The sequence below is a fragment of the Canis lupus genome, chromosome 3, assembly GCF_003254725.2.
Source record: "Canis lupus dingo isolate Sandy chromosome 3, ASM325472v2, whole genome shotgun sequence".
NCBI lineage: Eukaryota > Metazoa > Chordata > Mammalia > Carnivora > Canidae > Canis > Canis lupus.
In genome coordinates, this window is record NC_064245.1 from 39,028,267 (window position 1) to 39,041,671 (window position 13,405).

The 13,405-nt window shown below is 35.6% G+C and overlaps 1 protein-coding gene across 27 annotated transcripts in view; it reads right to left on the minus strand.

The window, feature by feature from the left end:
• TJP1 (tight junction protein 1) overlaps positions 1-13,405 on the minus strand; it is a 255,598-nt gene that overhangs the window by 77,778 nt on the left and 164,415 nt on the right. For all 27 annotated transcript variants that reach the window (XM_049108387.1, XM_025438107.3, XM_049108383.1 and 24 more), the window contains one exon: positions 6,164-6,220. In XM_049108387.1, the coding sequence (XP_048964344.1) occupies positions 6,164-6,220 (57 nt within the window). The remainder of the gene's footprint in view (positions 1-6,163; positions 6,221-13,405) is intronic.

Sequence of the window (13,405 nt, forward strand, 5' to 3'; positions counted from 1 at the left end):
CCTAACTAGGTTCCTTGCATTCAACTTTCACCCTTTAATTGTGTAGTATATACTCATTTAATCTTTTTTACAATGCTTTTTCAGAAAATAAAAAAAATATGACCAACTCATTCTTTTAAATTCCTGAGAATTTACTTCATTTCTCAAAGGATTATAAAAATGTATATTCACTTTCTAAGAAAGCATATCTGAAACTAAAGAAAGTGGGATTGTGTCACAGTGGCAAGAAGGATGGAACATAGGACCTTCTGAACTATCATCTCAAGCTACAGACCTGCACCTGCCAATATGATAGCCATTAGACACATGATGACTGAGCACTTAAAATGTGGCTAGTATTAACTGAAATATGCTGAAATTATAAAAGGTACATTGGTTTTGTAAGACTCAGTATGAAAAAATATATCAATTTTTGAATATTGAGTACATACAGAGAACGGTATTTTAAACATATTAAGTTAAATAAGATTATAAAATTAGCTTCACCTGTATTATATATTTTTTAATGTAAAGACTAAAAAATTTTACATTACATATGTGGTTTGCTTTTGTATTGTACTGGTATTGGACAATGCTGCTATGACAGACCTCCTAAGAGTGACCTTGCTGAATAGACTGGCCTTCTACATAATTATATTTTATTGGGCATAACCAAGTATTAAACATCAAGGGGATATAAAATTAAGATTTCCTATCCTTAGGAAAATTATAATGCAGTAGAAGGTGGGGTAGACAACAACCTGAGGAATATATTCATCTGTCACTGAGGACCAATAGGGAGACCAGAATCCATGAAGAAAAGAGTTCTGGCTGTTTTTATTCTCTAATTCCAAGGACTACAATAGTGCTTATCATACCGTGGAGCACCAAAAAATTACTTAGCCTTGAGGAATAATAGGATTTCAATGGCTTCTAGTATTCTCAAGTGAAGAAAGCTTCCTCTGAGAATGCAAATAGAAGAATGAGGCAATTCAAAAGCATACCATATTATTCTTGACAATAAACAGGAGAAAAATGTTAGTTTTAATCTACAGGAATTTTCTTCTTTTAAAAGAAGCTACTTCTATCCTTTTTTATCACTGACTACCAGATGTCAAAGACTATGATTTGGCTTTTATTTGGCAATACTCCAAGGTTCTGCCAAAAGAATATAGCCTCAAATTATCACCTTTACTTTTTACTACTGCCAAAAGCCCACCAGCTCACCCCAAGGAGAATGACTTTCTCCATTCTTCTGTCAATGTTTCTTAAAAACGTGATGCCAGAGGCCATGGCCCTCTATTTCAAACTAGAACATTTTAAAATCCCATATTAGGGGCCCCATTCCAAACCAAATGAATCAGAATCTCTGTTAGTTGGGGGATGACTTACTTGATTTCTCTTTACAATAAGCCCAGGGAGCCACTGCTCTAGATTCGCGGTCAGCAAACTATGGCCTTCAAGCCAAATAAGTAAAGTTTTAGTGGAACACAGTCATACCTATCTGTCTACCTATTGTCTGTGGTAGCTTCTGCAATACAACTGCAGAGTTGAGTAGTTGTGACAAATTTATGATCTGCAAGATGTAAAATGTTTATCATCCGCTTGTCACAGCAAATTTTTCTGATAATGCTCTTAATAGTCTAAATTTTATTCTGGATCAACTTGGAACACCAAAAGACTGATATATTTGAAAGTACTTTTCTGCAGCCTCAGAGAATGAAGTCAACTGAATTATGCTTTGGCATACGTCTCTCAACTTGTACTGACAGTGCTATTTTTAAAAACCTTCAAAAAAAAAAAAAAACAATTCCTGAAAAACAACAACAACAACAACAACAACAACAACAATTCCTAGAGGGATGGTCATTGAGAACTTCTATTCTGTCACAGTCTCTTTGATGAGGCCCAGAAGCAACACAGGTCTATGTTCCCAGCACAACAGTTAACATGTTTAATAACCAAAGATTTATGAATTATATACTCATCTCTATGTATCTTCTGATGACATTTTCCTAAGCTGGTACCTTTCCATGAAAAAAGAAAACTAAAGCACAAGAAGCCAGCTACAGAACAAAACTTACACTAATCTTCTAAATAGAAAACTCAGAGTTGCCTATTACATCTACCATGAGTTGGTAGGACACTTCTTGCACATTCAGAAAATTGGACTGTTTTCTCAATATTCAAGATCTTTCCCAACTTTACCTAAGCTAATGAGATAACGATAATTAGCAAAAGCACTTAGCACTGCCCTATGCTTAAAATCCTAACAAAAGCAAGCAAAATAGTAGAAAAGAGAAACAAACTCTAGTTAATTTAAGTGTCTTCTTTTGGGGTGCCTAGGTGGCTCAGTTAAGTGTCTGCCTTTGGCTCAGGTCATGATGCCAGGGTCCCGAGACTGGGCTCCTGCACTGGGCTCCCTGCTCTTCGGGAAGCCTGCTTTTCTCTCCCGCTCTGCTCGTGCATACGTGCTCTCTCTCTCTCTCTCTCTCTCTCTCATTCTCTCTCTCTCTCATAAATAAATAAATAGGAATAAGGAAAGGATGTCTGCTCACCATTCCTATTCAACAACACAGCAGGTGCAATAAGGCACGAGAAAGAAATGAACTGTATATAGATCAAAAAGAAGAAATAAAACTACAAAACAGTACTAAGAAAATAAAAGAAGAGGAAGACACATCACATTCAAAGTTTGATTCAATATTGCTGTCAATTCTCCCTGAATTACTCTGTAGATGCAATCCCAATAAAAACCTCAGATTTTATTTGATAAACCTATTCTAAAATTTATGTAGAAACACAAGAGAACTAAAATGGTCAAAACAATTAAAAAAAAAAAAAGAAATCTGGAGGATTCACACTACCTGATTTCTCTTTTAAAATAAAACTGCAGTAACAAAGACAGAAATAACTGGCAGAAGGGACACTTAAAGCAACAAAACAGACTAGGGAAAGACCTATTTTTGACCAAAGTAGAAAACATTTAATGAAGAAAGGATAATCCTTTTACTAATGGTTGCTCAAAATTTTGTAGACATCCATATTAAAAAAAAAAATTTTTCTGTCCCCACAACTCATAACATATACACAATTTAACTCAAATAAAACATCCAGAAAAAAACCTGAGACCTCGGGCTTGGCAAAGACATCTCAAAAGCATGATTGATAAAAGGAAAAACTAACAAAGTGGACTTTATCAAAATTTGACACTTCTCCGCAAAAGACACTCTCAAGAGAAGGAAAAAAGCAAGCTCCAGGCAGGGGAAAATATTTGTAAAGCAATACCTGATAAAGAATCTGTATCTTGAATATATAAAGAATTCTCAAACACAGTAACAATGATTGTGCACCAAAGGACACAATCAACAGAATGAAAAGGCCATCCACAAAATGACAAAAAATATTTACAAGTCATATATCTGCTAAGTGGTCAATATTCAGAACATATAAAGAATCCCTAAAACTCAATAATTAAAAACAACCCAATTTAAAAAATGGCAAAGGACTTGAACAGATAGTAATTTCATATGTATTTTACCACAACTTAAAAAAAAAAAAAAAACAACAAACCTCAATAAAAAGAAAACCAACAACACAATTAAAAGTGGGCAAAAGATTTAAATATATTTTACCAAAGAAGATACATGGATGAAAAGCACACAGGTATACATTATCATCAGCCTTCAAAGAATTGCAAAGCAAAATCACAATGACTACACACCTATTAGAATGGCTAAAATTAGGGCAGGAACCCTCCCCCCCGATAATTTCAGTGTTGATAAGGATACCAAAGCAAAAGAGTCTTATACACTATTAATGGAGATGCAAAATGGTATGGACAGTTTGGCGGTTTCTTACAAAGTTAAACATTAACTTACCCTAAGACCCAGACCAAGTCCACTCCTAAGTATTTAACCAGGAGAAATGAAAAGTTAAGTTCATGCAAAAATCTATACACTAGAGAATTATTTATAATCACCAAAAACTGCAAACAACCCAAATTATTCTACATTCATACAATGGAATGGTACTCAAGCAATAAGAAGGACCTAAAAATAACAGCAACATAAACTACTGATGCAAGCAACATCCTAGAGAAATCTTAAATAGCTAAGAGTAAAGAAGCCAATCTAAAAAGGCTACATATATACACATATAGTGCATGCATGTGGGGGGGGGGGGTTGTATAAATACACACACACACACTATATGAGTTCACTTATATGACCCTATGAAAAAGGTAAAGTAGAGAACATAAAACACATCAGTGACTTCCAAGTGCTAGAGTGAGGGAACGAAGTTGACTACAAATGGGTACAAGAGAAAATTTCAGGTGATAGGACAGTTCGATATTTTGGTTGTGCTGGTGGTTACAAGACTATGTCAATTTATCAAACTCAGAACTGTACACTAAGGACAAATTTCCTATATGCAAATTATACCAACAAAAGCAATAAAGGTATTAAAATAAATGTAATGTGGTGACATACACAATACCAAATTACATCACAACAATCTAATAATTACAAGGTATGAAGCTATTTTACAACATGTTTAATCTGATTTAAATATTTTGCTATCTATTAGCACATTTCAGAATTGTCCATATTTTAGCCTTAAAAATTAAAAGTTAAGGACATTATTACTTAATGATTTCTTTTACCATTTAGGGAGGCATAAAAAAGTCAACTATCTGAAATCACTGTGTTTTTTTATTTTTTTAAAGAGTTGATTTGTTTATTCATGAGAGAGAGAGAGAGAGCAAGCACACGCTAGTGTCAGAGACACAGGCAGAGGGAGAAGCAGGCTCCATGCAGGGAACCTGATGTGAGACTCAATCCCGGGACTCCGAGATCACACCCTGGGACGAAGGCAGGCACTAAACTGCTGAGCCACTCAGAGATCCTTGAAATCACTGTTTTTTAATAATTAATTTACCCATTATCTATTATGTGCAGCAGATTCAAACATTCACAAAATAATCAGGGGCAGAGTTCAGGAATATGATTTACCTACACCTTGCCATTTTCCTAACAATGGACACAGTTGGTAGAAACAGTACTATGAAGTATTTAATCTCTGATCTTGGGGCACCTGGTGGGGCTCAGTTGGTTAAGCAGCTGACTCCTGATTTGGCTCAGGTCACAATCTCAGGGTTGTGGGATGGAGCCCTGTGCCCGGCTCTGCACTAAGTATGGATCCTACTTAAGATTCTCTGTCTCCTGAGGTGCCTGGGTGGCTCAGTTGTGCCTTCAGCTCAGGTTGTGATCTCTGGGTCCTGGGACTAAGCCCCACGTTGGGCTCCCTGTTCAGTGGGGAGCATGCGAGTTCTCCCCTTCCCACTGTGCCTATTCTCTCTCTTTTTCACTCTCTCAAATAAATAAAAAAAATCTTAAAAAAGATTCTCTCTCTCCTTCTCCCTTTGCCTCCCCCCCCCCCCAAATTATCTAATTTCCTCTATTCATTCTTTAAGGGCAAGAGTAATCAGAAGAGTTAGCTCTCTTCAAAGGCAGAATAGGGGAGAGTTATGGGAGGTGCTCACTTCAGGTTAAGCATGAAGAGCTGCCATTAGTCCCATTTTAAGTCTGTAAAAACCCAGGCTTTAGCATAGGGTTAGATCACTTGCCCATTTCTAAAGGAAAGGAGGCAGCACTAGAATTCATATTCAGGACAGTCTCACTTCAGAGAGAGCTCTTACTCTTATTGCTTACTGTTATTTGCTCTCTGTCCACCTGTAATTGCATAAGCAATAGCTTGGGTCTACGTATTTCAAATCAAGAATATCTTTTAGGATTTTATTACTCACACGACTTGGTTTGATTTTAAACCCCAAGCCTACAATACAAGCACACCTAATCAGAAAGGCTGAAGCAGTTTATAATTTATACCATCATACAATGTCTTTTATCTGATGGCTCAAATTTTTAAAAATTTTTGTAATTTCTTACATCAGGAATAAAAAGAAAAAGCTAACCACCACCAAAAGGACATACGAAAAAGTAATCATGTTCACTTTTAACCTTAATAAAGAATTTATTGCAACTCTAATTTTAAACAAAGGAATATAGAAAAGTTTTTTCCCTTTCTTCTGACTTCCTGACATCTGGCTTTTCTCTATTGTTTTCAAAAGCTGCCAGTATCCTGAGTTATACACAGATTATTTACTGCAACAGAAGCTTACCCTGTGAAGCGTCACTGTGTGTTGTTCCCATATAGCTGTTTCCTCCATTGCTGTGTTCTGATAAAGGAAAAGAAAGACAAATTATCTTTTAAGAAAATGTCATTAATAAATTGAGAACATCCAGCAATTTGCACACTGAAATCTCAACATACATACTATTAGTATTTGATATTCTGAAATAATTATGGAAGGCTTTTTTGTTTCTTTTATTTTTGTTGTAATAGACAGGAAACTACACGCAGGAACTTCCTTTGTTTTTAACTTAATCTGCACAAATGCTGCTCTATATTCATTCATGGCAGCTAATTCTGTAACTTTATACTTAACATCAGATAGAAAAAGAATGAAAGTTGAAATAGTACTATTTTAAAATATCTGATGACACACAAAACATTTTAAAAAGCATTCCTTATGTTGTACAAAGGAAGGAAAAGTCAAATACCTCTGAACTCCGTAATTGTAAATATACATGTTACAGGAAACCAGATAAGACCATTACATAGATTTGGACATTGGTGCTTTAAAAATCACACAATTAAACACTACTGCTCCACTTAGTTTCAGTTTTGCTACAAACTATCTTCTCAAGCTTTGTTTATAACCCTAAGGAAAAAAAGTTTTTCTAATTTATGTATCATGCACACACATGCAAAACAAACAAATAAACAAAAAACAGCAGGGGAGGTGGGTGGGAGAATGGGGTAACCTAGTGATGGGCATTAAGGAGGGAAAGTGATATGATGAGCACTGGGTGTTATACTGTATGCTGGAAAACTGAATTTAAATTAAAAAAATGACTTAATGCTAATGTAAAAAAAGAAAAAAGAAAGAAAGAAAAAGAAAAACAAGCAACTACAAAATACCCCAAGAATCATCATAGAGTTGAAACATCAGCTCCAATTCAGGGATTACTCAAACCACTGTGTAGTTCAGGTTTGCCTCCTGTCAAGAACGTCTTATGAGAGAGGGAAGTAAGTTACTATCCTATCTAAGGCACTGACACTAAAAAATTCAGAAAAAAATTTCTTAGAAATTGGGTTAATTGCTCTTGGAGGCCTAAGTAATTCAGTCTCTTTTACTATTATCATTTCATGGAACTGGCGCTATTAAAAATATATTTACAAACAAAAAAAATTTTTTTAAGGCCTTTCCAGAATTAACAAAAGGCAGGGTAGAAGGGGAGAATGCTGAATATAATATTCTCAGAACATCACGGATTACCCACTGTTATAAATGCCAATTTCACAAGTGAGATCCGTTTTCTATTACACTGTCATTAGCATTGTGAGAATATTCCCATCAAGGTGTCATGGACCCATTTCTCCTTTCCCACAGCATCTTTAATCAAAGATTAATACCACTTTAGAAAATGAATCCCTATAAAGAAAGTCTGCTTCCCTAAATTCAAAGCAACTAGATTAAATTTCCTGCCAGATGAATAGGACAGGGAGAGAAAGGATCTCTCTGTTCACTCCCATAGATAAAAACTACCAACCTTACCAAGGTTTTGTTTCAATCTTCCAATCAAATGCAGCAAAACCTCCCTTTAATGGGACTTCTGCTAGAAACAAAGCTGTTCTGTTTTTTCACAGAAACTGACCAGGATTTAGAGTATTAAAAAAAAGAAAATTCCTCCATTAATGTAAAGCAATGATGATACGAGTAATTCTGCTAAACATTGAGAGTCCTACTGAAATATACGTGATAAAAATATCTGCAATAATTGCCAGTTTGTCCAATCTTAGCTGACTTATTAAAAATGAGAACTGCTTGCATAGCTCTAAGCTCATCTTTTCTTGATCCACTTTAACCAGTAGCATTGCTCCACTGCCTTTTTAATCTCTTTCCTATCAGTGCAAAGGAAAAGTAATCTGACAACAAGCAAGTACTGTGATAACACTTTCTTTGGTATGAAGCAGTTTATCATCCTCCATATGATTTTAATGACCTCAGAGTTTTCTATTTTGTAAAACAATGTTAATCAAACAAGGAGATTAACGTTAAGGAGGAAAAAACAGGTTATGAAACAGCTTATATATTGTTATCCTAATTATGCTTAAACATGAGTAGTAACAGGAAGGCTAAAAGGAGACAAAATGTTAACAATGATCATCTTCAGAGAGAAGGGATTAGGAGTTACATTTTTTCATTAGGTATTTTATCTCTTTGTTTTCCTTTCTTCACTCCTAATCAGAATAAACTGCTAAGGTATTTCAAACCACATTCACCAAATCTCCTTTGAAACTTCAAATATCTATTATTAACTTTGTTTTAGGGAAACAAACAGTATTTAAGAAGATTATTTTGTTTTACAGTTAATTATAAAAAATGTTTATTCTACTGTTGGTAAGTGATCTAATACATTAAGGTCTTAATATACAAGCTTCAAGAGAAGTACAAAAAGAGAAATTTATTTTCTTTGGATAAGGGAAAAACTAAAAATGCTAAAACAACTGTTCTAGGCATTCCAATCAAAATGAGTATGTTTCTTTACTGGAAGATTAGAAAGCACACATCTCAACTAATTCAATGCCTTCCCAAGAAACGGCAATATAATAGCTCACTTCTCTGTTAAAGCCAAACAGCCTTATTAGTCTGATTTATCACAAGGGAGACCTATGCAGTACAAGAAGACAACAGAGAATGAGACATTAAAAAGGTGATTAGTTAGGCTCTTGACCAGCATATTAAATCGATTTAATCTATATTATTATGCCTTGCCAATCCTATCAACTTAAACCACAAAACAAAACAAAAATGTAGTCGCAGGTTAAATCATGAAGCATGTCCTCTCTCTCCACTCTATAGCTTTTGTTTTCCTTCAGTGGCAAAAGCAGCAAAATTCTGTCTCATGGCTGTTTATATGATACTAGGCAGACCTTATGAGGAATTCTGAATGAAGAGAGAAGTGAACAGATGAACAAACAGATCTGTGACAATGCAAATATAATAAAATATAATGGTAGACTCTTATTTATCAGTATTCAAGTATCCATTGTAAAACTCTTTCAACTTTGCAATGTTTGAAAATCATCATCTCTCTCTCAAATCTTAAAAAAAAAGTGATCACAATAAATTACTCAGAAATTGAAGACTAAAACTGATATAAAAGTTTTTGTACTAGTAAATTAAACACTATTTTCATAAGCACTACAAACAAAAAATGTTCAGGAATGAGAATTTTGACACTTTAGAAAAAGGGGGGCAGAGGCTTTCCTTTGGAAGAATATCTAAGAATACCTTACATCTTCACTCTGACTCCCCTTTTGTAGTGTTTATCAATTCATCTATTACCTATTCAAATAAAGGACTGTTAAAACTCAACATCCTTATTTTAAAATTGCTTCTCATTTCTTATTAAAAGAAAAATAATACATAATTGCATAAATTGGACAAGGATCTTCTGGTAAATCTATAATCTCTCTCCCAGAGCATTTAAGTTTCTGGGAGACCCAGGAAAAAGCGTTAGTCCTTTAAAGCATGATTCCAGCACTATTAGTCCCTAGTAATCTGGAAAGATGCTATTAAAAACAGAAAATGAACTAAACCAGAAATACAGAGATCAGAGCCCAAATGTGTCATACTAGATAGATTACCTTAGTTTTCCTCACCTGTAATATTAAAGAACTGGATCAAATTATCTCAAGTAAAAGGTCCTTTCTAGCTCCAGAATTCTATTAGATTGTATCTCTAATTGTAGTCCAATTATAATTCCAATTTCAAACAGGTCACATATTCAATAGTTAGTGAAGTACTGCAAGGCATCAAGAATGACTGCAATTCATGACTACTGGATTCTCAGTTCTACATACATTTCTAAATCAGCATCAACTGACTAGAATCACAATTTCTGGAGAAGCAAAAAACTGCATTTCAGAATCTGCCAAGAGTTTGTTTGGTTTCTTTGTTCTAAGCTCCAGCTGGCAAAGACACTACTCAGATCACCAACTCTAAAAGGATTCCTGCCAAAACTTCAGATCCCAATTCTAGGCAGTTTTGCTGTCCTTTAGGGCTGATTATAGATCAAATGTGGGAAAGACAGGAGGACACAAGAACTGACAAAACAAGATGAACCTGTAATTGGAATAAAACCAACTCCAAAACAGAATAAAATAAGGCAACTGTTCTACAAATGAAGGAAAATCTTAGCCCCTAAACATTATCTAGATATAAATCAAGAGTTAAAAGCTAGTTAAATTTTATGATCTTACGGCTATAATTTTAAAAGCAACCCATTCACTTATTTACTCATTCACTCAACAAACATTTACCAGATATCCTAAGTATTGTGGAGGCCAAATATAGATCCCTCTTCCTCCTAAAGGGCCCAAGGAGAAAGTGTATAACACTACATAAATGGTGTAGAACAGGAGGATTCTGTCTGCTGTGAGGATCAGAGACAGAGTCCCTATGAAAGCAATGTTTGAGTTCAAGCTTGGAGACTGACCAGTTAAAAAAACTGTGGAGAGAAGTTTCAGAGGAAACATCACATCAGCAAGGTTGTTGATGTTGCACATAAAACATAAATGGCTTTGAGATGGCTGAGTTGTACAATTTGTGGAAGAGGAAAGGGTAAAAAGAGAAGCTACAAAAGGGTCATTACAACAGACCTTGTAATATAATGCTAAGGACTTGAAACTCAATGGGAAAACACTAAGGAATTTCAGGCAATCACATGACAGAGCCCGACCTCATTCTGAAGGCTGTTACACGGAAGACGGATTTGAGGCAGGGAGACCAGTTAGAAAGTTAAAGTGAAAAGGGGGGAAAGTTAAAGATGGCTGATAGGTTTCTGAATCAGGCAGCTAGAAAAAGCAGGACGAAGGAAAGATTACAAATTTAGTTTTAGACATCCAAAATTGAAGGTGCCTATGAAGTTACTGAAGCAGACACACAGGCAGTAAGGAGCTGCATATAGGGCTGAAGATCAAGATTGAGATCTGGAGTGGATAAGGATCTAGAAGTAATCAACAAAGTAGTATTGAACCCAAGAGAAAAGATCCAATTACCCAAGGACTAAGATGACCCTTATTTTAGGAGGAAAAAGGAAAACAGGAACAAAGGAATCTGAAAAGGAACAGCCAGTGAGCACCCAGGAAAACCAGTTAATACAAAATATTTATTGTTCGGAGTATACACCAAAATAAAATATAAAAATGGAAAATATCACAAAAGGGTAAGATTTCCGTATATTTTTTTTAAGTTGTTGAACCTTTAAATATTAAATATATACCTAGACTGGCTTAGTCAGTACTACCTCTTAAATGAGGCAGCTGAACACTCTTGGTAACTTGCAGTCCTCCATTGTGAAAAATCAAGTGATGGTCTCTCTGGGATCCTTCTGTGAGTAGAGCTACTACACTGAATTATTTCTGAATTCTTCTGCTCTCCACAGTGTCTTTGTTTTGTCTTGAGCTATTTTCCACACAAAATAAAATGCAAGATAATCTACTGAGATCAGGTTGAGCCAGGAACTTAAGAAGTACAACGTAAGTAAGTTTCAGTGAATAAAACAGATGACCCCTGCCCTCCTTGACCTTTCTTTAAAAAAAAAAAAAAAAAAAAAAAACTTTATTTATTTATTCATGAGAGATACAGAGAGAGAGGCAGGTTCCCTGTGGGGAGCCCAATGAGGGACTCGATCGATCACAGGATACCGGGATCACACCCTGAGCCAAAAGCAGATGCTCAACCACTGAACCACCCAGGTACCCCCCTCCTTAACGTTTCAAGTATTTAATTTCAATTGTGATCACTGCTATAGAAATGAAGTACAAAGAAAAAGACTAGCGTATATGCTAAAAGGTACAAAATATACATTTGGATTGATCTAGAAAACAAGGGTGTCATGTAAACTCTCAAAATAGAAATGTCCAGGGATCCCTGGGTGGCGCAGCGGTTTGGCGCCTGCCTTTGGCCCAGGGCGCGATCCTGGAGACCCGGGATCGAATCCCACATCAGGCTCCCGGTGCATGGAGCCTGCTTCTCCCTCTGCCTGTGTCTCTGCCTCTCTCTCTCTCTGTGACTATCATAAATAAATAAAAATTAAAAAAAAAAAGTCACATAACTTAAGTTATCTGAAAACGGTTTAAAAAAAAATAGAAATGTCCAACAGGTAGTAAAAAAGATAAACCTAAAGTCAAATGAAGAGAGGTCTTGGAGACTCAGAGATTCAACAAACTTCTCAAATATAACTGAAGAAGTCACTAAACTTAAGAATTCAATTGATGGGGATCCCTGGGTGGCTCGGCAGTTTGGCGCCTGCCTTTGGCCCAGGGTGTGATCCTGGAGTCCCGGGATCAGGTCCCACGTCGGGCTCCTGGCATGGAGCCTACTTCTCCCTCCTCCTGTGTCTCTGCCTCTCTCTCTCTCTGTCTATCATAAGTAAATAAGTAAATATTAAAAAAATTCAATTGGTGATCAAAATAAAGTACAGCAACTGCAGGATGACCGTCTCAATAAAAAATAAGTAAATTTAGTATCTAACACCCTACTACATTCAATGTAGGTTATATTTTCAAATGCTTTATTCTGTCTACTCCTTGGTTAGCAATTTAGGAGCCAAATGATGATGAAATGATTAGAAAACATTAAGAGTTAGAAAACATAAATGTAACTGGAATTTTTTGGTCAAAGTTGGAGGTCTGCTTAAAATACAACTTTACAAATAAATCACCGTATTTGCCACTGCCTAAGATCAATGTGAAAGAATATCAGCTTAACTAAGTTACCATTATTTGCACATTAAACACTGATCAATTCTTATCAGGGACAGTTACAGACACTCTAGAAAACTTTGAGTGCTTTCCAGTTATCAAAAACAAAACTGTATTTAGGTTGACATTTTCTTTCTTCTTCTGTTTTTTTGTTATTTTTTTAGGTTGACATTTTCAAATTCTTTCCAGGTAGAAAAGGAAAACAGATCGGGGTGGCAGGCACTGACAATAGAGTTATTTCTGAATGCATCTTTTTGTAGCTCTGACTCTCAGAACCACAATATTGTTTCCTGATATATATATCCTTTTCATATCAAAAAACCAAAACCAGCAATGCCTGGGTGGCTTAGTGGTTGAGTGTCTGCCTTTGGCTCAGGGCATGATCCCAGAGTTCTGGGATTAAGTCCCACATTAGGCTTCCTGCATAGAGCCTGCTTTTCCCTCTGCCTATGTCTCTGCTCCTCTGTGTGTCTCTCATGAATAAATAAATTTAAAAATCTAAAAAACAAAAAACAAAACAAAAAAT